This window comes from Biomphalaria glabrata, chromosome 2 (genome assembly GCF_947242115.1).
Source record: "Biomphalaria glabrata chromosome 2, xgBioGlab47.1, whole genome shotgun sequence".
NCBI lineage: Eukaryota > Metazoa > Mollusca > Gastropoda > Planorbidae > Biomphalaria > Biomphalaria glabrata.
Genome location: NC_074712.1, coordinates 4,154,912 through 4,182,582, shown reverse-complemented (window position 1 = coordinate 4,182,582; position 27,671 = coordinate 4,154,912). Strand labels below are relative to the sequence as shown.

General features: G+C 37.6%; 1 protein-coding gene across 1 annotated transcript; it reads right to left on the bottom strand.

Annotated features, from left to right (window-relative positions):
- Positions 1 to 1,938: 1,938 nt before the first annotated feature.
- Positions 1,939 to 27,671, bottom strand: LOC106063900 (growth hormone secretagogue receptor type 1-like). The gene is made up of 2 exons (XM_056022156.1): positions 27,541 to 27,671; positions 1,939 to 3,298 (listed from the first exon to the last, which is right to left on the bottom strand). The coding sequence occupies exon 2, from the start codon at positions 3,115 to 3,117 to the stop codon at positions 1,939 to 1,941; it is 1,179 nt and encodes a 392-aa protein (XP_055878131.1). The 5' UTR covers positions 3,118 to 3,298; positions 27,541 to 27,671.

Below are 27,671 nucleotides of genomic sequence, written 5' to 3'. Positions count from 1 at the left end.
CATTACATCTATTACAAGGTGACAAGGTACGTGACGTGGTGAATACTTGAGGTGTGACAATTATATATCTACAGAGAAATCAATTGATAGCCTTTTTTTTTTGGAGCGCATAATTTATAGATAAAACATATATATTTATTCAAATATATTGGCACCTCACTTGCAACGTCTAATCATACGAATTAATAATAGTAAGACTATGGTTTCATTCAGTTGAAAGATTACATCCCGTAAAGTTAGATGAATGCCTGGGCACAGAGCGGCCTTGTGCCACTGCAGCCCATACGGCCACATAAGTTTTCATTCAATTTGACTTTCATACTGTCTAACAAAAACACCTTAAAATCACGTGATCTGCTGGGTACTATCATTGGCGTCTGAGCAGATCACGTGAACTTAATGACGTCATGGTTCGCAAGTGATGGTAGAGGTTACATGCCAGGGAAGACAGTCTAACCGATACCATTCGTACAGACCCGTGCCGTGGCAACGAGCTATTGGTCTAAACTGCCCACAGGTTGTGACGTTGCAGGTCAGTGTTCAGGCCTTCTATAACTATTGGTCTCGGTCCAACTCTGGGATCTTTAAGTGACAAAGTTTAAAAGAAATGAAACTGTCACGTGATCCCGCTTGTGCAACATGGTTAACAACCAGTGAACCTGGCACAAATGTTACAGGAGTAAATAAGTCTTAGAATTTTCGAAAATCTACAGTGAAAATAAGTGTTCAAGGATCAGCTGTAATCAGAAAGTAATACTTAAAAAGACAGTGGAATCTGGTGCCGGTAGCGATGACAAAATAGTTCCAACATTTAAAGTTGACAGCTGGTAAATTAAACTACGGCTAGTGCAAATGTAAACGAAATTGAAATGGTGTAAGAAAACATAGGGCATGCGCTCTGGGCTGTTGTTCCGTGGTCTCAAAGGCTAAGGGTTCGAATCCGCCCGCTGCCATACCCCGTCATCCTGCGGGAGTTTTGGGCTAGGATGTAATTATCTTCAGAAACTAAAGGAACATCCGAAACATGTCAAACAAAACAAACAATATGTTTTGAGGCTAATTTAAGGCCTTAGATGAGCCTTGACGTACCGAAATATTGTAAAATAAAATTTCTTGTTTTTAAATGAGTGTCACATAAGTTTGTCATTATAAAGGCATTTTAGTTCTTCTGTTGAAAGACACGAGAGGAAGGCAAAGCAGGGAGGTCTAGATCTCGAGGAGGAAGGGTTTTGATTCAAACATACAGACTACGGATTACAATCTACTTAGCAGCTTGCAAGCATTTAGCATCGCAACAAATTATCTATTCATGAGTTTAATTTGAAAAAGCAGTATACAAATTCTGGACATTTTTCTAGGAGATTGAAGAGGAGACAGAGACTTTCACTCTATTGATCGGTCTCCTCTTAAAGCTGCAATAATAATTTCGTCACAAATGTACACCAATTGTTAATTTTGTGTTTCTACAATTGGCTCTAAAAAAAATTCTTTCAATTCAATTAATTTTCTGTTTTAATGCTTTTCTATGGATTTTGTTTTATTTCGGAATGAATCACCTGAATTTCAACAACTTTTGACTTGGAAAGTTGCGTTGTAGTGATTTGTATTAGAATCACTTTATAAGAATGAATTGTGGTCACACTCCCAGGGGATATTTTGAAATAGAAGTTGCTCTGTTTCTGAACAATGTAGAATTCTTACAAATATATTGAAAGTTTCGATTCAATTTATTATGCAATCATCATACACAGGAATGTGGCCTGAGAGAATGTGAGAACCACTGATTCAAGTAATGTAGCTTATCCCGAATATCATTTCCGGTAATCCTTTTGAATCTCAGCTTTGACCTTGGAGTCATACCTTTTTTTTTTTCAAATTTAGACAAAGAAAAAAAAAAGTTTGTTGTTGTTTTGTAGTTCTTGTTTTAATCCAATGTATTTAACTATTGTAACAAGTTTTCGCAGCGTAAAATGTGTCTGGAAACTTAATAATTCCGTTGGAGGAGTTATCGTTGAATATTTTCATGCTTACGTTCGTGGTTGAGGCGTCGTCTGATGAGGCGGAACTCCGAATCATGTAGCACCGCCAGAACAGCTTGTAAAAAGATCGTCTGTACTTGGAGCTCATTCTGTAGAAGAGAAAGATGTTCACGCTCGAATTGATCGTCTCAAAGAGGAAGCCGAACGACCAGATGGCGAAAAAGAGGTTCACATATCGCCCGACAATGCTGAATTCCGGTTCGAAGACGGTCACCATTGACAACACGATGCCGGGCGTGTAGCAGACGATAAGTATGGCCGCTATGATGACGATCATGTAGATCGTCTTCCTGTCTCTGTTGGATACGTTCTCAGAGTGTCTAGAGCCGTAGACGGACCTCTTACGCCATTTTGTTTTACGCCGCAGGCTTACGACCAGAACGACTGTGAAGAAAATTACCGCCATAAAAGAGAGTTTCCCCAAGACTCCGTACAACAGAAACGTCAATCCTTCCACGTTCTTTCTGTTTTCTTTGAACACCAAACCAAGAAGAGTTCTGTTTTTCTCCGGGTAATATTTCCAGTCCAGATAAGCTGTTATGTATTCCGGGCTGAAAGAGGCCATCATCAGCACGTAGATAAGGATAATTATGAGCGTGGTCTTCGCTGGGGTGATGAGGCGTTTTATTTTCAAGGGGAAGAGAATGCAGAGGCATCTCTCGGCCGTGATGTACACGGTTATCCAGCAGGTGATGCGAGCGAAGCAGTCGTGGGGGATCCCCGCGGTCAAGTAGATGACCTCCGAGGCGGCGAGTGGAAACAGGTCGTCTGCTTCTTCGAAGAGCGGGTTCACGCAGACGTTGAACCACTGCAAGGTCAGCAGGCTGCAGAAGTCTGAGATGGCCAGGCCGAACAGGCTGATGTTGACCGTGTTGTTCAGCCCCTGCTTGAAGAAGATGATAATGTTGATGATGTTGGTGACGATGCCGAAGAGGCCGATTACTGTGCCCAGGAAAACGTAGTTGACCACCTCGTAGATCTGACGCTCGTGAGCGTTGATGATATCCTCATCTGGACCTTTGTCGACTCTAGCGTTGGAGAGTTTCTGGGGATAGTCTGTTACCTCCCCTACATCCATAACCACTCCAACCTCAATATAGAGTTATGCCTCTTTCGTCCATTCTGTGTTTGTCTTGGGAAGTGATTTTAAAGAATCTTTCTTTCTCCGACCGAAATAAAAAAAAAAATACAAGAAACACCTTTTAAACTTATTTCTGAGTCTTTTCCATTGTTGTCTTTAGCACTTCAGGCGATAATCACTGTAGATGTAAAAAAAAATACAATTTAATATTTTAAATAAAAAAATAAAGGATATTATAAATATTATTAAAGCCAAAGGGTGACCAAGTGGTAAAGAGTTTTACTGATAGAAACGACGCCCATTTAAATACTGTAGCTTTTTATAAACATAAGATTATATGATTTGCATTTATTAAATGCTAAAAGGTATACATTACAGAATTTACTTCCAAAAAGAAGATGATTACGTCCTACTTGTTTCCTGTGTCAATCTAGTCATGCATGTCAATTAGTTAATCTGCTAAGTCGTTGGTTTCCCTGGCTTATTCGGGCAACTCATTCCATGCTTATATTACTTATAATAATGACAGGTGCTACAGCAACTTTATTACTCAAAAAGACACAAAGATTAAGAAGAAAGGAAGAAATACTTCTACAAATCTGTCCTAGTTTAGGAAATAAGAAATGTGCCTTTATCTTTGTGTCTTGCTGAGTATTTTTTTTTGTTTCTTTGTATTTGTAAATTATGATTCATTGTTTTATGTATTATTGCTACATTACTTTTTAAGTGATTTTACTGATGGTGTTACTCTAATGATCTACTCAAATGTGAATATTCATTTGTTATAAATCTTTTGACCGACTATATGTTCTGTCTGTTTTAGTTGCTATATGTTCTAAAGTCGAGGGGTTCCCAAATACGTGACGCATATTATAATGTAAATCAATGCTTTTACATTGCATACTTCCTATTCTTGGGTCGAATTAAAACTTTGCACAATTATTCATTATTTCAAATAAAATATGAATCAATTAAAAAACAACAACCAATTAATTAATTAGTGATAATTAATTTAGTTTGATATTGTTTGATTACATACATTATTGATAAAAATGGCTATAAATATACAGATTTTCCCCTTAGATAAGCTTTATTTTAAAAAATGTGTTTTTGTTTTGTTTTGGGAATGTGGACGGGAATTTTTCATTAGAAGGTAAAGTATTTGTTAAAGGTAGATGTGCTGGCCACACAGCACCGCCGTATACAGTTGACCACTGAAACTATGTGAAGTCTTTCTCTCATTACTAACGCTTCACTTGGTTTTAAATGTGAATGTCTATTGCCTGTCACTTTTCTAATCAACAAGCCAGCAATTCATCGATATAAAATCAATTGATCGCTAATTTCAATCATCAGAGTCAAGTATTTAAAGCAAAATCAGTGCTGCACACGTTTTAAGCGAATAATCTATTAAGGGAAAACAGAATGCACCATTATAGCCACGCTTGTTTTGTTTATAAAATCAAAGTCACAAAAAATATTTCGTCAATATTTTAAAATAATTATTTACTTATAATAATGACAGGTGCTACAGCAACTTTATTGCTCAGAAAGACACAAAGATTAAGGCACATTTCTTATTCCATATGCTAGGACAAATTCGCACAAGTGCGCTTTCATCTTTAGTGCCTTTAGAGCATAGAATGGGTTACCTGAAACGACTTTTTAGCAGAGTGTTAAGTCACTGATAAATATGCATAACTAGATTGACACATGAAATAAGTAGGTCGTTATTGTCTTCTCTTTTTAATTAACGTCTGTAATCGATAAGCTATGATAAGATAAGATAAGATGTAAAGGTCAGCGTGTAGACAATAAGTGCATGCAGTTGTTAGGATAAGGCATGACTTGACGATACTTGACATGAAGCTGTTTATTTATAAAATATTATGGCATTGGTTTAGAGCGCCAATTACTGATCTACTGACACACAGATATATAGTAACAGCAACAATCTTTGAATCACGCAAGGAACAAATGGATGAAAGATATTCAACAACTCAATCCATTGAATCCAATAAAATAAGGGATATGTCCCATGTCTTTTTTGAAGTAACGTCTGTATTATATAAGATGTGTGGCTGAGACGCCCAAACCGCTTTGCTCACTAACAAGGGGGCTCCGAATAACGAATCCTGACTCGACCAGAGTTGTCTTTGCTGAGCGTCTAATAGCAGGAAACGTTCTCTCCCACATACCCCCTCCCCTAAATGGTCCACAAAAGAGATTGGACCATATCGCGCTGAGCATGATATAAGCATGAGCTATATAAAAGCCATTTACAAAAAAACGTTTATATCAATTAACATGTCTTTATAGTTCCATGTCCCAAGGGCATCTGTAATGATTTTCGTCACCCTTTTTTTTTTCTGATTCTTATTTTTAAATTTTGCTAGCTACATCACGTCGCAGTCAAGTTTCCCATATCTATTAAATATGCAAGTGCCCATCTCTCAACACTGAGCTATAAGAATAGACATCTTCTCTTTCACTGGTTATCAGAACTCGTGGACACCATGTTGGGAGAGACTCAAAACTTAGCCCAAGAAATTATTTATAGACAATGTCACTGGAACTCGCTCTCTAGCATTAAAAAATAATAAAAGCAAGGATTTCAGTCTGTGATTTATTGGCTTGCAATGAAAAAAAAATGACAAGCAAAATATTTTTTTAAAAGTCTTTTTTTTTTTAAATAGCTAATCTAACAAAAAGATCCGCAATATAATTGCCATATGTCTTAATACTGCATGAATAAGGTCCCTTATTCTATATAAAAAAATTACAGGATTGCCACTTATTTATTAACTACCTGGTTATTTGTATTCATTGATTGTTTGTTTGTTTGTAAAATGTTTTACATGTTTCGGATGTTCCTTCAGAGTTGAAGATAGTTTACTTCCTAGTCCAAATCTCCCGCAGGACGACGGGGGATGGGAGCGGGCAGGGTTTGAACCCTCGACCGTCGATAAATCCGAACGACAGTCCAGCGCGCAAACCGCACGACGAGGCAGCCATGTGTGTTGTCGTGTCCTGTCATCAGCTAGGATAAATTATGCAAATTTTCAACTTGATCCGAGAATGGGCGTGGGAAAAGTAACGCCAAAAAAAATGTGACCAGACAGCAAGAGTGAGTTAATAGAGGCTTTGTATAAAGAGATGGGAGAAAATAAAAGGGGAAGAAAACGTAATAAGGGAAATAACTCCACATATACAGCCACATCTCTCAATAAGTAGCATTTGTGGCAATTATACATAAAACACTGAACCATAATCTTCAAATACAAAAACAAAATTTAATAAAATACTCTGAAAGACACAAAAATAACAATAAGTTTCTCATCCTATATGCTAGGACAAATTTGTACAAATACTCCTTCTTCCCTTGTGCTATTAGAGCATGGAATGGGTTGCCTGAGTTAGCCAGGAAAACCAGTGACTTGGCAGAATTTAAGTCATTGGTTAATATGTATGACTAAATGCTTGACGCGTAGGGTGTAATCATCTTCTTTTTTGAAGTAACGTCTGTATTATATAAGATTAGATAAGATATAAGCTTTGTAAAAAGAGACGGCAATTAATCAAAATAGTTCACGAGTTTGTTTTTTTAAACTATCGACATAGAGCAAAGAAATAGAGATACTGAGTTCGATCTACATTAAAAAGTTGTGTTAGAATAGCGATATAAAAAAAAACGTTTGTTAAGCCTATTTATTATTTAGACAAGTCAGTGTCAGTTTTTGAACTGAAGCCATATAACTGATGCATTCTCCCACATTGTGATGTCTTCGGGTCTCTGCTTTCTTGACAAGCTGAAAGTCTCTGACAAGCAAAGCGTGGGTTTAAAAATAGAAGCGGATCACTGACTTGTGATTTCACTTTGACAGATGAGTTTTTTGCTGGACAAACCCACGCGTTGGGTGAGCCTAGATAAGGACGTTAGTTAAAAAAAATGAAGTTTATGAATTTGTCTTGTAAGCGTTCTGACGTACTTCAGACAGGAGGATTATTACGTCCTATCCCAAACGTCCTGCAGGACGGCAGGAGATGACAGCAGGCGGGGTTCGAACTCGACATCATCGCGCTGACAGTTTGGACATACCGCGCATCCAGACGACGATCATCATCCTCTGTCACTTGACTTTCGTCGTGGGGGGTACTTTGACAGTTCGCGTAACCACATCCCTCCACTTCTCCAGTCAGCAGCGAGGCCGGTCTATTCTTATACAATGTCCAGCCAGCGTGTCTTTGGACGGCCTTTTCTTCATGCTCCTTCCACTGCGCCTTGAAGGATGACTTTTGACAGTGAGTAATGTCTTACAATATGACCAAACCAGTTCAGCTTTCATCTCTTCACAGTATTGGAAGGTTCCTTTTTTTTTGACAGCCAGTGTTGATTTGTAAACACTCATTCGTCTTATTTGCCTGGTATCTGATAGCCTGCATTTTTCTGTAGCATATGCTCTCAAAGGCTTCAAGCCTCAGTATACAACTTCCACAGCCATATAGTTGACTAAAGACAACTAAATAAATAATACAATTACACTTTTACTTGGAAGATGATCTTACTCTTCCAGATTTTCCAGTTTACTCATGACAGCGGTTGCCAAACTTAAATGAGTTTTTTTTTATCTCGTTTATAGACTATTAGAGCCCAAAACTTCTTCTCAAATGATCAAATGTTTGAATTCTATTTGTTTGTTCTTTTATTTTTTTCTTTTCGTTTTGTTTTATTGAAGATGTTTATTTTGCTTGAGGTTACGGAACAGCGTTTTCCAACCTGGGCAACGCCAAACCCAAGAGATATCCGACAGACCAGTTGGGGATTAAGATTTTTGTTACCTTCACATGTCCCAAATTCTGTTGGGAATCTAATCCGTTTCTTCCAAATCCCCTCATTCAGATTATGCCTGCCCGTTAGATAAAGGAGTCTCGAGAAGGCTATGCACTGTAGCTGTGTTCCATCTCGTGCTGCTGGTGAGACTAGTGTGAGCATCGAATGTTCAGTTGACCACTGCGAAGGCCATTCTATTTCAGCCGAAGCTTGAGCTGACCACCTCCTTTAATTTCGCTTCTGGCGTTTAGCTAATGCCAAGGCTGTTTTCTGTTGTTTGTTTGTTTTTTTGTTGTTTGTTTGATTGTTGTTGTTTTTTTTTTTTGGGGGGGGGGGTTGTCCACTGCATTTTTTTCGTGCTAATTTTCACAGCGCGGTGCCACAATGTTCTATCACTTTCTTCTGTCTCCCTTCTTAGGAGGAGGGGGGGGGGGGGCACCATCATAATTCTTGAGCCCGGCCAAGGGATACATTTCTATGTCACTGAAGCTGGAAACGACACCATAAAATGAAAATAAGATGATGTAAAAATGACTAGAAAAGAAAAACTAGTTTGATAAAAAAAATATATATATTTTGGTCTAAAAAAAAACAACATTTTAAGCAAAAACTAATGATGATGAATTCGATTTGAAACCAAGGGCTATAATTTCTTTTTAAAGCGCTATTTTTTGATAATGAATTCCATCAATATCCCGTGGATTTTTTTTTCTTTCCATTTAACTGCGGCTAGTAAAGGTCTTTCAGTCTATATATAGAGCACCAGTATAAAGACACGAAGGGATGAAAAGACTTGATTATGTTTTCTTATTGGTGTTCAAAAAAACCTAATCAAAATGTAAAAAAAAATAAAAAAAAAATAGATTTTCGTTTAATATCTGAAGAGGTTTGCAAAGGTGAAGGCCATCGATAAAAATAATTTATTAATGTTTCTCTCCGTGAAATGATTTTGAAAGAAGTTCATTAATTAGGAATATAGTTGGAATTAAAAACAAACAATAAACATAATTATTTTTTTTATTACAAAGCTTATATGAACTCATTCTGTTTGTCTGGTAAAAAGTGTGGACACGTTATTTCTCCCACGTCCATTCTCGGATCAACCTGAAACTTCGTACTATTATTCACTGACATAGACAAGACATGAATCAATAAAAAAAAGTAACCAGTTAGACATCTAATTAGCCGCAAGGCAGCGGAGGTTTGGATTCAGAGTTTTCCTTCTCCTAGATGGGTAGCCAACCAAGGCTTAGGAGCCCCTCCTGCCAGAAGCTTACTGATTTAGGCGGCAGTTGCTCGCCTTTGCCCCTTCTCCTGTTGGTGATAACAGTTCCGCCGGGCTCAGTATCTGAACCACACAAGAAGGCCTGACGTTGGACTGGTTGTCAGAGGCTATTTGAGACGCGGGCCATTGGAAAGCATTTTATAGGTAATGTGGGCTTAGAACCATTACCACTTCCGGCGTTAAAAACCTTGCGAAGACATCGCCCTAGACCGCACTAGTTGGAGAGAGACAGTGACCAAGAAAGCTATGGACAGCGAGAAAACATGGGCCTCAGCTCTTGAAGTAAAGCGTGCCATACCAAAAATGGCAGGCTCCTCTACCACGAAAGCGAAAGCCACCTTGATCTGCAATATATGTGGACTGGAGTGTCTCTCCCAAATAGGGCTCCACAGACATATGAAAAAGTGTACGAGATGAACCATAGTCATTCTACCACTGAAGGAGGCCAATATATATATAGACAATGAATTACTTGCAATTTATTATTTTGTTTAATAGCAACAAAGGAAACTAATACTTCAACATTCATAGATATGGCTAAATATGTCGGGTTTTGTCCCCTTAAATAATTGTTAACGCTATTTCTCCCCACGCATTCCACGATGAATTCGATACTTTAAACAACTACTTGTATGTACCTGAATCATTAAATAGAAACAATCAAATATAAACTTTTCACATGCCAATTGTAAGTGATTCTGGTGTGAATGTACATTTTTTTTTATAGTTGTAATGTTTTGTTTGGTGTAATGCACAAATTGTAAGGCAAATTACCTTACGTAAATAAAGATTATTATTATTATTATTATTTTAAAAAATAATCAATTAGTCAATTAATTATTGGTGATTTATTTATTTTTTTCCGAATAAGGGAAATAAATTATATATTATTGGTAGATATAGTTAAAAGAACGGATTTCATTCCCTTTAGATGAGCTTTGTTGTTGTTGTTTTTTTTAAAGGATTTTTATATTTTGCTTGTTATCAATATTATTGGTAAATAGGAAAGACAATAAGCGATGATTCAAATTTGCTAGAAAAAGAATATGGAAGTATGAACAAGCATTCACAAGATCGTCACCTGATCTACTAGCTTTTGTCTTAGAAGTTTCATAAAGAATATGGAAGTATGAACAAGCATTCACAAGATCGTCACCCTGATCTACTAGCTTTTGTCTTAGAAGTTTCAAAAAGAATATGGAAGTATGAACTAGCATTCACAAGTTCGTCACCTGATCTACTAGCTTTTGTCTTAGAAGTTTCATAAAGAATATGGAAGTATGAACAAGCATTCACAAGATCGTCACCTGATCTACTAGCTTTTGTCTTAGAAGTTTCATAAAGAATATGGAAGTATGAACAAGCATTCACAAGATCGTCACCTGATCTACTAGCTTTTGTCTTAGAAGTTTCAAAAAGAATATGGAAGTATGAACTAGCATTCACAAGTTCGTCACCTGATCTACTAGCTTTTGTCTTAGAAGTTTCATAAAGAATATGGAAGTATGAACAAGCATTCACAAGATCGTCACCTGATCTACTAGCTTTTGTCTTAGAAGTTTCATAAAGAATATGGAAGTATGAACAAGCATTCACAAGATCGTCACCTGATCTACTAGCTTTTGTCTTAGAAGTTTCAAAAAGAATATTTTTTTATGTTGGGGGGGGTTCAGATCAGTAATCCTATATCTAAGATGAACTGCGAAGTGGTTTCCAGTTTTTGTTCTATATGAGGATTTAAAATCAGGGTTAACTCTTAGTTTAATCATGAAAATTTATGATTAAGGTACCCTCTCCAGGTTGGTAAAGGGGTAGGCTCTATCACATTCTATATTGTTTTGTTGTTGTTTTTTTGTCAAAGAGGCATATTCATAGATTTTTATTATGATTGATCTACTAGTATTTATTTATCTAAATAGCTTTCATACAGACAGTCAGACCTTACACTTTACTTTATATATTTGATACATGGCCTACAAAGATATACATACTGACGATTAAAAATATCAAGGCATGAACAAATGTATGTGAGATCCATATGATATATGGCAGAAAGCACGCGGACAGATAAAGCTTTAGATCTTCGATTACATCTTGGGTGGTGGTGGGACGCTGGAAGAGAGGGGAGGGGGAGTCAATCCGTTGACGTCTGCTTGTCCGGCTGGCTTTCAAATGCTCGCCTTTTATCTCACGTTTTTCATAGCTCTGACATTTTGTCTGCTTAATATTAGGGTCATTCGTTGGACAAGTTCTCTGAAAAAAAAAGCTTAATGTCTCAAGGTAATTCTAAGCTGACAGACATTCTGGACATTATATCTATAATTTTTATTACATATACATATTTTAATGTATGTGTGCATTTCCTTCTCTCTCTCACTCTCTCTTGCTATCTCTCTCACTTTCTCTCTTTTTTTATCCTTCTCAATTTCTCTTTCTCTCTCGCTCTCTCGCTTTATATATATATTGTCATAAACTTGGTGGTGGCACAGATGGGGGTAGTGGTGTGAGTGTAGTCAGACGACGCAAATCGCCCCAGGCCAGCGCTAGACGAGCGGTCAACCGTGACGAGCTACGACGGTCAACCGAGTCGAGTATCAACAGGACGGTTCGGGAAGGATCACCGTCGTGAACAGAGCTCATGAGCGTCACGAGAGTTGTAGTCATCTGACCACCTAGAAACGTCGAGCGGCGTCTGTCCGGTTCGAGAAGGCCAGTAGGGACCCTATATAAAGAGCGGAGGTGTCGCAGTCAAGACGGTCGAGAAAAGGGGCTCAATACAGCAAGGTTCACGGCAGGGGGTTCAGAGCCCGGTTCACTACAGTCCGGTCGACTACAGCACAGTTCAGCGGTGTGGTTCTGTACGGAGCATTACGACGGTTCAGTGCGGAGTACTATCAAGTACAGTTGAGACGAACGGCGTCTTGATCTTGGTCTGTGATCGAGTCCGACACAACGAGCCTAGTGTGTGAAGTCAGTCCTGAACTGTTGAACCCAGTGCAAGCCCATAACGAGACGGAGAGGCCAGTGCAAGAGTTGATACGGCGGAACGGTGTTATCGGAGAGATATTTGTACAGTGTACGTGTTGCCAATTGTACAGTATTGGCTGTTATTTATTCAACTATTAAAGTGTTACGTTACTTTGTAGCCCTGAGTTGTCAAGTTCTTTAAGTTGGTGGTGTATGGTGCAGTTTGCAGAGAGCCTGAATAGTGAGATTCGTAACAATATATATATATATATATATATATATATATATATATATATATATATATATATATATATAGTTTATTTATTTTGTTTTCTTATAATTGTTGTTTTAGTGTGACAGAGATATGTGCAGAAACATTATTATTATTATAGCTTTTATATAGCGCTACTTTCATGCTTGTAGCATGCTCAGAGCGCTTTTGGTCCAATCATGAGTCAAGTATCGAAACTATTCTATTCAACAGTAGAGGTACCCCTTTCAGACCTTGCGATCTACAGAGACAAGAGGATGTCAAACCTACTAAGTGAGACGGTCAGTGAGGGTGTTCTGAGGTCGGCACAAAGACTGTCTTTAATTCCCCCCCCCCACGTCTGTTGAGTGCATTCGGAATCACGAAGCTCAAAATGGCAGTCCTCTACGATATTTGAACTCCATTCCTCACGGTACGGCAGCCAAGCGCTATAACCAACTCTTACACCACATTTTTTAGAATTTTAAAATTCATTTCAAGAATGATGGAAACGAAATGTGGATACCTTGATAAAGTATTTTTAAAAAACCTAGTCAGACATTAACATGTCAGTCCGGACAATTCTGTATTTGATTTGGTCGTTGAGTAGCAGGGCCGGTCTTAGGCCACTGCAACCTATGCGGTCGCAGTGGGCCCCGCGCTTTCATAGGCCCCGCGCTAATTCTAGGTGTAATTATTAAATTGCAAAATATATACGAAAAATTCCTGGAAATCTCCTGAATTTATTACAATCTGAAAACTCATAAAAATCTGACAAATATACAAAATTGTCATTTGTGGGCGTCATTTATTGCGGAAAACTACTATCCTAACGCGCGATAAAAGAAAAAAAGGCATTGTTAGCGTTCAAGTAATAAAATGTAATAATCGAGCGAATTCTCATCTTAATCGGAAGCTACAATACTTCATTTACTTTTATAGTTACTGGCATATAAATATGGTTACAATGTTCGTAAAGTAAAGTTAATTTGATCGCAATTTTGTACTTAGTAAAGTCGATTTTTTTTTCTAATTCAAAATCTTAATTTTCACTTATTATCCTTATTTTCACCCAGACTAGGCCCCGCGTAATCAGTTTCGCATAGGGCCCCGCAGTTGTTAGAACCGGCCCTGAGTAGCCTATATTAGAATATGCATACTATGTTTGGAATCATTTCACTTCACCAAAATTGTATAAACACAAAAATGCATCCTAATGAAATACTCATAAAAACACAAGAATAAAGCCACATTTTTATTCCATATGTTATGACCCAGTCATACAAGTGCTCCTTCTTCACTAGTACCATTTTGGCATAGGACGTGCTGCTTGATTCAGCCGGGAAAAAAATAGGTCTCTAATTAACATTCACGATTAGATTAACACATAGCACAAACTATCTTTTTTTTTTTTTTTTGTAAGCAACTTCTGCTATTTATCAGATAAAATAATATTTCAACTATAACAAAGGTCTAAAAATAGACAACTACCAAAAAAGTATTAAGTAACCAATTATAATTTTAAAAGATGCCAACTACAAGAAAGAAAACGAGCAACAAAAATTTAAAATAAACAACATCCACATAAAACTGATTTTGAAATCAATTCGCTTCTTCAGAAACAAAGAAAAATACTAAAACAAATTTATGTCATCGGAAAAAAAAAACACATCTAAACACCGAGACATGAATTTTTAATAACTCTATAAGCATGACTTTTTTATGTAAGGAATCCATTTTTAAAGATAAAATATGTGTTTTTCAAGATATGTTTTTAAATATTAAAAATATCTTTAGGACAATAATAAACAGGTTTTCACTCAATAAGTAAAGTTCCCCTTTCAGACCTTGTGATCCATAGGGCAGATGATATTAATGTCATCTGTTTCTTTGGAAGGCGGATAACGAGCAGGGTGTCATATGGCAAGCACAACGACCAACAGCCTTAACTTTCCCCTACTAAAGTCTGGTACCCATAAGAGTCAATCTCGCCCTAAAAATACCGAGATTTGAACCCAGAACTCCAGTATTAACTTCCTCCCCCGCAAAGAACATTCTACAATTTTCCATCTAAGAACAGGACACACACCACTATGAAATTACCACCTGAACAAATAAACTCCACACAACTCCCCCTTTGCAGACACTGCGCCCACCCCTTTGAAACTGTAAACCGTATCCTCTTTGAATGCCCCTCCCTAATCTACCTTAGGCAGACCCTACTTCCACTACAGCCCAACATAACCAACACCCTGTACGGCAGTGCTGAACAACTGAAGAAAACAGCACACTTTTTTTTCCTTGGCACAGTCTGCAAAAGAGCTCACAGCTCAGCAGCAATAAAGCTGGCTAGAAGAAGAAGAAGAACTCAGAACTCCGGTTTCAGAAGTCAAGCGCTTAACCACTCAGACACCGCACCCCCTATCAATTAGATTTTTTGTTCCGAAACTTTAGATTATAAAATTTTAAGGACAATGTAAACAAAGCAAATAGTTCATAATGAATTTCTTCTTTTTCTTCGATCTCATTGTTATGTTGGAGTGTTCAGACGACTAGACCAATACATGAGATGAACTGCTCAGTGGTTTCCAAATCAGGGAGCTCTCCATATAGTTTTCTTTCTATTGGGGTGATTTGGGACCAATGTCTTATACGGGCCTCTTGGTAAAGAGAGCAGTTTTGGAGGACGCGGTCGGCATTCTCTGGTGATACTCCACATGGGCAGATTTCACTGGTTCCAATTTTGAGCTTCCGGTACATGTGTTGTCGCATTCTGTTGTGTCCGGTCCTGAGTCGAAAGATTAGACGTTGGTCTTGTCGGGATAGCTTATAGTAAGCGTCATCTTTCTTGTGACTTGGATGAGAGCTCGTCCATTTCTCATTTATTTTATTTACAATCAATTTCTTCAATTCTTCTGGATAGTGTGCAGAGTTTATTAGCGAGTTAGTTCTCCCACTCTTGGCGAGTGTGTCAGCCTTCTCATTTCCTTCTAGTTCTATATGAGCTGGTCATAATGAATGATGTTCCTCTAAAAGTCTAAACGATTCTGTTATTAGCAGGATTCCTATAATGATCCGTAAGTTTTGCCTAGGACTCTAGATGAACGAGATATGATAAGATTCTACTAATTAAATGATCAAAATAAAATAATCCCTAGAGCCCTAGAGTTTGTTGTCTTTTGTTCCTATCATTCCTATTACCGCTCAGAGGATGTAATAGAACAAAAGGAAGTGACGCTCGTTGAATGCCCTAAGGCTATTGAATACAGTTAATGACATAGGCTCTCAGAGGGACGACTGGGCAACTGTTTAACAATTCTATTTGTTTCTTAACTCTTTCTCTCCGTAGTTATTTACCACATTCTGGTGGAATCAACGCTGGTATCGTCAGTTAGGAGAGAAAGAATTAAACAACATTCTCTTGATTGTGTCAGAACGTCAAACAGATAACGCTGTGAAGATTCATAAAACATCTCAAATAGTATTGTGCTTTCAAAAGAATCGTGCGATTAACTAGTGGGTGACGAAATATAGTTAATATTTCAATAGTAATGGTTTATGTAAAAGAAAGCCCATAAAAGAGGCAGAAAGGCCCAAAAAGAGGCAAAGAAAGAAAGCCCACAAAAGAGGCAAAGAAAAAGAGGCCTTGAGTTCAAGTATACCCATGATGAAGAAGCTTAATGAAAAGCATAAATACTGAGGTTTCCTTTAAAAATATATATACCGAATCTCCTAAATAAATGCACCATAATCTACTAATATTGCATTTTGAACAATACATAGACATTGCTTCTGGTAGGCTTACTAGAAGCTAAGCCTAAGCCGCTTTGTGGAAATCCAATTAATTTTAGTAGAGATGGAAAGAATTTTAAGTTATCTTGATTTTACGGGATATTAAGACAATATTTTAGCTCTGTCGACAAACAGAAAGGTTATCTGGTCGTGGAATACCGGCCAAGCCGTGCATTCATTGACATGTACAAGCAGCAGACACAGATGGAAATGATTGTAAATATCAAAAGAATCGATCTGACAATGAACGGTATATCGACTAGGAAAAAAAAAACTAATTTCTCTCTAGGAATAGTTAGGATGTTAAGAGCATCCAAGATTTTTTTTTTTTTTTTTTTTTTGTAATTTACAAACGAAGTGACTGATTCACTTAGTTATTTTCTCACTAATAATTTAAAAAAAAAAAAAAAACTACACAGGGTCATGAAGAAACCTGTCAAGTTGTGGCAACATTCTTTTCATTTTAGTGCTAAATCATATAGATAATCTTATCTTATCTTATATATTACAGACGTTAGTTTAAAAAAGAAGATAATTACGTCCTACGCTTTTCATGTGCCAATCTTGTCATACATGACAATCAATGACTCATATTCTGCTAAGTCGTTGATTTTCCTGGCTGATTCAGGCAACCCATTTAGTCCTACAATAGCACCTGTGGAGAAAGCGCTATCACCACGAACATATATTTATGTTATTATTGTTGGTAACAAGGTGAAAACGTTAATCCATTCCTGTATTAGAAAAACATGAAATCAAATTAAAAGACTGTTTGATCGAGAGTGCTATATTAACATAAGAACCCACTTCTGCTCGTGGGCGTAGCAGGGGGAGGGGTTGGTGTTGAAGCTAGAAAAATACCTCTTCAATATAAAATAAATGCAAATTACGCACTCAAAATTCTATGAGCGTAGCCAAGCCAAGGGTGGTTTTGAGTTTAAATCCCCCCCCTCCTCCAGAGAGCTTTTTTTTAAGTTTAAAACCCCTCCTGGTGGTTTTGAGTTTAAATACCCCCTACAGAGAGTTTTGAGGTTGAAAATCTCTCTCTTCAATTTTATTCTAAGGCAAACTACAATCACCAAATTCTATGACCGTAGCTAATGGGATTTTGAATTTAAAAAACAATTCACAGATTTTTTAGTTTAACCCCCCCCCCATGATTCTGACGATAAAACTTCTTTTTTTAATATAAAATCTAAAGCAAACTACAATCACCTAATTCCAAGAACGTAGCCATAGAGGTTACAAATCTCTACCAGTGGCTGGGTTCCATCGATAAAGTGCAGTGAAGTCATCTTTCGAAATTGAAAAAGTCTAAATGTGGCTCAAAAGCGCAAACAGGGACATCCTAGTACAACTTGGCGCTACACTTTCATGGAGGTCCTCAGAGCAGGTGCGAAGAGGCTTCAGACATTGCCAGTGACAGATTTTTGTGGAAGTAGCTTGCCGCCCAATGCGCCGAACGGCGCGGGAGGATCTAAGTCAGTAAGAATAGTACATAAGGTTTTTAAAATAAAACTTTTTAATAGCAGGATAATGCACTGTAGATACCTCAGAATATGCATTTTGTCGGCTTTCTCTACCGGAAATTGTGCTTGGAGGCGGGGCTCTGCCTCGCACTGGGGTAGCTCGCAGCGCTCCCCCAGACCCCCATTCTGGCAATGGCGGGGAGTCTACAATTTTTCCACTAAGTCCAGGAAGAATCATTTCTAGCGTACAATAAACGTCTTCCGAAAGAATGAAGGGATTAATTATGTACAAACACACGCGCACACACACACACTATGAATTGTTTTTAAGGGGGGGGGAGAGAAAAAAATCCCCCCTCCCCCCGAAAAAAATTTGCTTCTGCTGGTTTATCGAATAATAACATCAGTCGTTGTATTGTATTGTTTATTTTGCTGACACATTTTAAGTTGAGTATCTTAATGAATTTTGTTTTTTGTTTACTGTTGTTGTTGACGGCTGTTAACTTTTAACACCAAACTGCTGGTAGACAAATTAACCGCTTTAGGCACATTAACTAATATATATATATATAATTGAAATTAAGGAGTATGCATGTATGTTATGTATCTATTATCTATGCATGTATATGTATGTATGTATGTATGAATGTATGTATGTATGTATGTATGTATGTATGTATGTATGTATGTGTGTGTATCTATCTATCTATCTATCTATCTATCTATCTATCTATCTATCTATCTATCTATGTACAAAGGTATGTATTGGGTATTTCTGTATGTTTGTATGTATGTATGTATGTATGTATGTATGTATGTATGTATGTATGTATGTATGTATGTATGTATGTATGTATGTATGTATGTATGTGGGACCCCAAACTAAGGCCAGCAGGCCGTGGGTAATATCCGGCTAGTTCAAATTTTTATCAAGAATGTTAAAACTGTGTTAGCGGGAAGGGTTGAGATGTTCAAATCTGTAGTTCACATTTTTCGTTTTATCATAAAAGTATTTGTTTTCCTAAACCACGTCAGTAATCTTTTGTTTGGACATCTTGGTCACGGCACGGCTGATCTAAGGCCAAACTTTATTGATCATCTTTAAAACACAAACATGTCTGGCAGGTCCAATGTGCAGGGCGCCATCTTACAAACCATAGCCCACCTTACGGTGTGGAGAGTGGGGCACCACCACAGACCCCACGCCTGAAAGGGGGGCCCCGCGATAGCAGAAAATATTATCTAATTTGTTCATTTATTTTTTTTTGTGCACAATGTGTCTAACTTATTGGTTACAATGATTAGAAGGCCACAAGATCAATACTATAAGACAGGGGACAAAGTCTTACAAGCAAAATCTTTCTTGCACAACAATTACCTTACAGTGTGTAATGTAGTCATATGGCCAATAGTATAGTACCTACGTAATGTACCTTATTATGTACTAACGATAAGGCCTACAAAAAAAAAAATAGCATCAGAGGCGGACGAGCCTGTTAGTGTAAGGTGGTAGGGTATATTTAGTCTACGCTTACGGCTCACGGACCTGCGTCTGACACTTTGCTGGGGGCCCCGGTTTTGACACTCTCCCCGGACACGGGGGTACTGCTAATGTCGCCTCTGGATCAAATCATTGTTGAAATCCAGTTGTCATGTTACTGTATGTATTTTATAATCGTTCGTAATCGACAGTCGTCTCTCTTATTGCCACAGTATATTTTTGATGTACCCCCACACACACACAAAGAAAATCGCAAACGTCTAAAAAGAATAAATTAATCCCATAGTATTGAGAGATATGGCTAAATGTTTGAGTTTTTTTTTCCTTTTAGATAATTGTATTCGTTATTTCTCCCATTCTCGGATCAAGTTGAATTTTTAAACAATTATGTATTATACCTAACAAATCATGAATATAAAAAAAACAACATTTTGTCCATTAATTCTTATCAATTAATTTTTTGTTTGTTTGTTATTAAAAAATGGAAATAAATTACACAGTATCTATATATATATATATATAACTCTCTTCTTGGCTCAACAGTCCGGATACCACCAATAAGTCATGGAAAGATCGCTCTAGACTAGAGTTACCCCACGTAACTTTAGTGGCAAAAAAAAAGAGGGTGGAGGGGAGAACAAGTAATATTCACCCGTCACTAAATGGCAGGGCAGGACCATTTTGACCAAGAATTTATGGAAAGATCGATCTTTTATTTCTGCAAGTCGGACTAGAGTTACCCCAGGTAACTTTAGTGGCGAAATAAAAAAAAAAAGGGGGGGGGGGGAGAGAATAAGTAATCTACTTTGTATTCACCCATCACTAATTACTGAAATAGCGGCGTATGCTACGCCGTGGGTCGACTAGTTTAGATATATAGGTGTAAATGGGAAGTTCACCCTTTAGATAAGCTTTGTTGCTGTTGTTTTTTTAAAGTTAATAATGTTTTTACACTTACGCGTGTACTTCCAAATATATTGACTGAATCAAATGTTATTCACATTGAAACAACCCAGGAGCGATGTGTGACCCTATCTAGTGGGATCTAGTTTGAATCCCGATTAGTGCTGAGTAATGTATGCTAACCCCCTTCAAATATGTAATGACACAAGATGCGTAGAAGTTGATGTTAATCGGGTTTTTCCTAAGTAATGTGACGAGTGATAAAAGAACAGGACTACGAACGAGAGGAGTAACGGACAAGACGCCTTAGAGGACGACGCTAGGCTAGCGACGACAGAGGACTGTGCCCTTTTTATTGTTCATTAAATTGTTGAAGTTATCAGCCTGCGTTATCAAGTATATTCTTGATTCATTCTGTTGTTGTGTCTGCTATGAACTCGCATGCACCATTAACATATATAATCATCAACAAAATAGACCATCAACACATGGCATAACATGAAAGATGCGCTATATGAAGGGCAGATGATGTTAAGGCTATCTGGTTACTGAGGGTGTCATGTGGCCAGCACAACTACCATCCGTCTTTACTTTTCCCCCAACTAATGTCAGGTACCCTAAATTAAAAATCCCAGTAAAACCGAAGACCTTGGTTCGAAAGCCGAACGCTTTACCACTCAGCCACCGCGCTTCGATATGCAAAAGAGTAAGCTGAAATATACTCTCACAGCGGAGGGAGGCAAAAAAAACGAATTTTACAGACTGGAATGCCACCAACCTCCCGTAAGACCCACTGATGGAAACAACTCGAACCCTGGCCTGTATAAGTGGGTGTTCACCCTTCCATCACGTGATCGACCGAAATAGTTAACAAGAAACACGTTATTCGAAAATCAAAAGCACCAAAAAAAAAAAAAAACCCAGCAAACTTTGTGTTTTTGTTAAAAGTGCGTGCTATTATGTACATCTTCCATGATCAATGAAACATTGAACACAGACACAGAAATCAAAGTCTTGTATTCTTTATTCGTCTCGCTCTTTCATTTCACAGGGCTTTGAACAATTTTCTACATCTCAAAGGAAGATATCTTCGTGTTATGAAAACGTGAAATCGACAGTTATACAATGGAGATTTTTCCCCGATTATGTGCACAATGTCAAGGACGCTAAAGTGAACTATAATGCTGCCAACTAAACAAGCAAATTTATTTTTTTTTAAATACTTTTAAAGAAAAACTTATCTAAGTGGGTTAATTGCACATTTACTCTTAATATTGTAATGCTTTTTTCCCTTTTTACCACTATTTAATGTATTTATTTAATTTAATTAATTCCTATGTTGTCATCAACAATAAATAATTGTGAAAAGTTCCAACTTGAGTCGAGAATGGGAAGTGGGAGAGCTCCCAACGTGTTCAAAATATCTATCAGACAGACAGACAGACAGACAGACAGACAGAAGCTTTGTAAATTTAAAAAAAAAAACTATAATTTTATCAATATCTTAATGCGTAGCAGTTCATCTTCCTATTAAATCTCATTTCTCACCGCTAATTAGTTACCCACATTTGTTTCTGCCTAGATTGTAATTCATTGAGTGAAGGTACAATATCCCACAACTATTGGAACTATTTTGAGCCACAAAGTCCACACAAATTATCATGAACTCTTCAAATATCAAAAACAAAAAAAAGATACAAAGACAAACATTCTCGAACTTAGCCCCCTAAGAGGTCCACTCAGGTAAAAAAAAAAAAAAAAAGTAGGTTTAAATATTTTTAAAATAAATTTAAAAAAAACTACGAAACTATCAACAGCCACAACTCCATCTCCTCCATTACAAAAGGAAGAGCCGATACTATTGTATTGTTAGTCCGTCTGACGGCATGATATCACACGATACGGAGATTTATCCATGTTATTATTTTAATTATTATTACAATGTTAATATTCATATGTATTCAAGGAACGGATAACACAGAAGTTAAAGTTCAATGTGAACCTGGGCTAACTGATGTTATTGAATGCTTATCTAATCGATAAAATTGTTTTGTCAAGGGCCGATCTATAATTCAAAGCCTCAACGAAGAAACTCTTTTTTTTAATTTGGTGTCTTGGTAAAGTAGCTGCAATGCAAATTGAACTTCTTTTATATAATATGCAACATTGCTCATTAAATATTGTTTTAAATTATATTTGGCTTGTATATAAATGTATATTAAATGCATTCTGTCTCTTTTAAATTAAAAGGGAACTTTTATTTAAAATGTAGCTAGCTTGTATCACAGCAAATATTTAATTTAGTAATACACATTTTTTTTAAATCGTTTTTCAATGTGTACTAATATATACTTGTGAGTTACCTCCTTTATTTTATTGTCTCCCCTATTTTTCATATTAATTGTGAATAGTTGTAAAAATGGTTTATTTTTAAGGGAAAAAAACTGCTTGATTAGTTAATTTTTTTAATTAAACTTTTCGCTTTCAGATAACAAAATAACCGTTGCATCCTAACTTTGCAAGATCTAAAATACCATGATTTCTGATTTTCAATAACTTTTCTGGTTTTTTGAGATCTTAACGGGACGGACGTATGTACAGACAGACCACACAAAACCTAGTGGCTATTTCCCTTGCTACCTTATCAAAACTTTCCTTATTGTGTATACCGGATATACCGAAAGGAAAATGGTCGCCATTTTAGTTTTGTCCGCCATGTATGAAACTCTCTTATTACTAATGTATTCTTTTGATAGGGTTTTGAGAAATGCGCACGGTACTTGTGATTCAAGTCAACCATGTTCTGACGAGGGCGTGCATAGCAACTCACAAAGATTTCTTTTTTGAATATGTCCCAGAGAACCTCGAAATGAATGCATAATGAAGTGGCACTAAACTGTGCATGGATCAAAGTAGAATGTTTCGAATTCCATCAACAGATTGACAGATAGATAGATAGATAGATAGATAGATAGATAGATAGATAGATAGATAGATAGATAGATAGATAGATAGATAGATAGTCAGATAGATAGATAGATAGATAGATAGATAGATAGATAGATAGATAGATAGATAGATAGATAGATAGATAGATAGATAGATAGATAGATAGATAGAAATGTCCTCTTTATAAACACTCACATACAAGTGATGGAGGATTTAGGGAGTGAGGAAAGAAGTGGGGAGGGAGGGTGGGAGGGTGTTAATGGGAGGGAGGGTGTTGAGAGGAAGAAAGATGTAAAATGGTGAGGGAGGATGTTTAGGGAGGAGGGGGGATATTTTGATGGGAGAGGGTGTATGACAGGGAGCTACAGACCTATTCCTTAACAAGGTCGGTCTAATATGTTTTAGGCTTGGGTGTCAGTTTATATTTATAAACGAAACTACCTGTTGCATAACAAACTAGATTGAAATCATTTTAAATAAATGGTTAAGTGGCGCAATGGCGCCCCCCCCCGGGGGCAGCACGTGACCCGTCTCACCTTCGGCTGCTAACGCAAGAAGAGTAAAATTGGGGTCAACATTAAGTTGAACTAAGTCTCTCCTGTGCACATGCCCTGGACATAGGATCATTGGTGCACATGCCCTGGACATAGGATCATTGGTGCACATGCCCTGGACATAGGATCATTGGTGCACATGCCCTGGACATAGGATCATTGGTGCACATGCCCTGGACATAGGATCATTGGTGCACATGCCCTGGACATGGCATCATTGGTGCATATGCCCTGGACATGGCACCATTGGTGCACATGCCCTGGACATGGCATAATTGGTGCACATACCCTGGATATGGCATCATTGGTGCTTATGCCCTGGACATGGCATCATTGGTGCACATGCCCTGGACATGGCATCATTGGTGCTTATGCCCTGGACATGGCATTATTCGTGCACATGCCCTGGACATGGCATCATTGGTGCACATGCCCTGGACATGGCATCATTGGTGCTTATGCCCTGGACATGGCATCATTGGTGCACATACCCTGGACATGGCATCATTGGTGCACATACCCTGGACATGGCATCATTGGTGCTTATGCCCTGGACATGGCATCATTTGTGCTTATGCCCTGGACATGGCATCATTGGTGCTTATGCCCTGGACATGGCATCATTCGTGCACATGCCCTGGACATGGGATCATTGTTGCACATGCCCTGGACATGGGATCATTGGTGCAAATGCCCTGAACATGGGATCATTGGTACACATGCCCTGGACCCATTGGATCATGTGTAAACAATAGCGAGCCTCCTCTCTTCACAAAGAAATTGTGTCAAGAAACTGAAGTTGCCTTTGTGAACTGGTGCGGCCTCTCGACCGAGTTATGTTGCAATCTCTTGATATTTTTAGGCTATGTTTATCCTACCCTGTTCTAACAATGAATCCATTTAGCAAAAAAAAAAAAAGTTTTTTTTTTAGAACTTTAAAACATGCTTGTTAAAAACCCAGCCAGCAAATGAATGAATGCTTTAGATTCGTGTTTAAAATATATTAACAAGTTGGCACGGTCAAGTTTAGACATTAATTTAGAGCCCCCCCCCCCCCCCCCCCCAAAAAAAAAAAAGAAGAATCAAGAACTTTCTTAAAAATACATACACATACTTAAAATAAAAAAATAATAATAATAATCAAGAAAAACATTAAAAATATATTTTTAAAAAGCTTATACGAAATGTAATTGTATCAATTAGTTTGGATCTGTCATGTAATTAAATTTGTAATAGATCTAGACTAACAACAATAAATCTGTGCGATTAACAATATTTTTACCAACTGTTTTTGTTTAGCGCTATTTCGTGCCTTTAGCTTTCTCAATACACTATTTTCCTATCACTTGTCTGGACCAGTTAGGAAAAGGGCAGGGGGGGTGGAGAAAGGGTTATACCTTCATACTAATCAGCTCTTAGATAGAACAAGACCTTAAACTCCTTATATTATCACGTGGTAAGAGAGCGCATTGTTTCTTTCTTTTAAAGTATTTTATTTGGCATCTTGTTCCTGGTTCAGTGGGTTTTAAATAAGAACATTCACAAATATAAAATGTTATATCCTGAGGAGGGGGTGGGCGGCAAGGGAGCCGAAAAAAATTATTGTATATATTTTAGTTAGGTAATGCATTCTAAGGTTATTTGAATTATACTTTTATTAAATACCTTTTATTTATAAGCCTATATTTCTAAGTGATGCTCAAGAAAAAATAGTGGGGGGGGGGGGGGGGCAATAAAGTTTCTTGCCCCGGTCGCAGGTCTGGCTCATTACGCCTCTGATCCTAAATCAATCTGATGATCACGATGATCAAGGTCCTCAGAGCTTGCAAAGACCTTCCTTCAGGGAACAGTACCAGGGAAAAAAACAAAGACAGAAACAGTGATGAGACTACTTTCATCAAGCCCTGGCTATACTACAAAAAACAGAAATGGAAAAGTGGTTTGAGTGCTGGGACAAGTCCCAAAAAGCCCGTGGAGTCTGGGAGCGCATGAGGCGCCCTGACCGCACTTCCCCGTGGTGGAGGCTGTCCAGGCCTGAGCAAGCTATTATAGCACAGTGCAGGACAGGCCACTGTCCTGTTGGCTCATATTTCTCGCAGCTATGGCCAAATTTCGATTCACGGTGCCCTCGCTGCGGGGAAGAAGAGGAAACCGTGCCTCATATTCTGTTTGACTGCCCCAGACTTGCTGATCTCCGTCTCGACAGGTCTGGGAAACCCAAAATTCTCGACCTGTATGGCGACATTCATGCACTACGCAAGACAGCAGGGTTTCTGTCCAGGGCTTTTGCAAGAGAGGATTTGAGCCTCTCAAGCCCTCACTCTAATGGAGTTTGATGATGATGATGATGATGAGACTACAACATAAAAGAATAGACAGGCCTGTCATTGAAAGAAATTCGATCTTCTTCTTATCCTCTTATCTTACATGATACAGACGTTACTTCAAAATCGACTAACTTCCGAACTAGAGGAACACGAGTTTGGATTAGAAGATTTGTGACCACACGACAGGGGCGTAGTGAGCAAAACGTGCATCTGAGGGTGGCGCCCCTCTTGCCCCTCCCCCTCACTACGCCTCTGCCCAAAGATGGCCTGTTGATCATTGTCAAAAAACCGCAAAATTACTGTCCAAAAACTCAGACTAAAATTGTATGGCCATAGCATAAGGTCCTCAGAGCTTGCAAAGACCTTCCCTCAAGGAACAGTACCAGGAAAAAGAAACAAAGACAGAGACAGCGATGAGAAGACAACATAAAAGAATAGACAGGCCTGTCATTGAAAAAAAAATTCGATCTTCTTCTTATCTTCTTATCTTATATAATACAGACGTTACTTCAAAAAAAAGAAGATGATTACGTCCTACGCGTCATGCATTTAGTCATGCATAGTAACCAATGACCTAAACTCAAGTCACTGGTTTTCCTGGCTAGCTCAGGCAACCCAAGGTTAAAGGCGAGGAGGAATGGATAAAGACGGTCAACAGATCTTGTTTGGTGCCCCAACGTTTCGACAGGATAAGTGAAGGGGAGGGGTATCACTAAGTCCACCCAACTCCAATGGGAACCTGACACTAAAGGCGGTTGGTCGATGTGCTAGCCACATGACGTTTTCGTTAACCGTAATAGAAATAGATGAGCTTTGCATCATCTGCCCCATTGATCACAAAGTCGGAAAAGAACTATCCCATGTCCTAAATCAACTCAATAATAAGGTGATATTGAAACAAGCAAAATATACAGAATCCTTTAAAAAAAAACGTATCTAAAGGGGAAGAACTCCGCTATTAAAACTATATCTTTCAATACTATACAAAGTTTTTTCCCTTATTTGACATCAAACAAAATAATTTATTGCCAATGATTAATTGACTAATTGGTTATTTTTAAAATTGATTCATGTTTTCTTAGGTACAATAAATAATTGTTTAAAGTATCAACTTGATTGGAGAATGCTTGAGGGAGAAATAGAAATTAAAAATTATTTAAGGGGACTAAACCCAACACATTTAACCATAATTATGAATACTGAAGTATTAGTTTCCCTCATTGGTATCAAACAAAATAATTAATTACCAGTAATTAATTCTCTAATTGGCTACTTTTTTTTATTGATTCACGTTATGTCTATGCCAATGAATAATTGTGCGAAATTTCAGCTTGATCCGAGAATGGGTGTTGGAGAAATAACTTGTACACACTTTTTTACCAGACAGACAGAGTTGATATAAGCTTTGTAAAAATAAAGAAAGTTATAGTCTACCACTTTAGCGGTAAAATGTTTTCTTAATAAAAAACGACTCAAAGCGATATAAACTGTAATAATAGTAATAATAATAATAATAAAATAATTATCACTCCTTCTATTCAGTTTCTCTGCCTCTTATAATACTAATGTAAGTTAAAATAACATATAATTACCAGGCAATGAAAAGTCTAGAAATTTGTTTCCTTTAAAATATCCAGTCCTTCATATTTTTAAATTTTTTTTTTAGAAAACTAGATCTAAGAAGTAACTCTTCTTCTTCCGAAGGTAAACATACCTTAACAAC

Bases quoted from the DNA above. Each gene is read 5' to 3' on its own strand.
- LOC106063900 (XM_056022156.1), bottom strand. From the start codon at position 3,117: ATGGATGTAGGGGAGGTAACAGACTATCCCCAGAAACTCTCCAACGCT.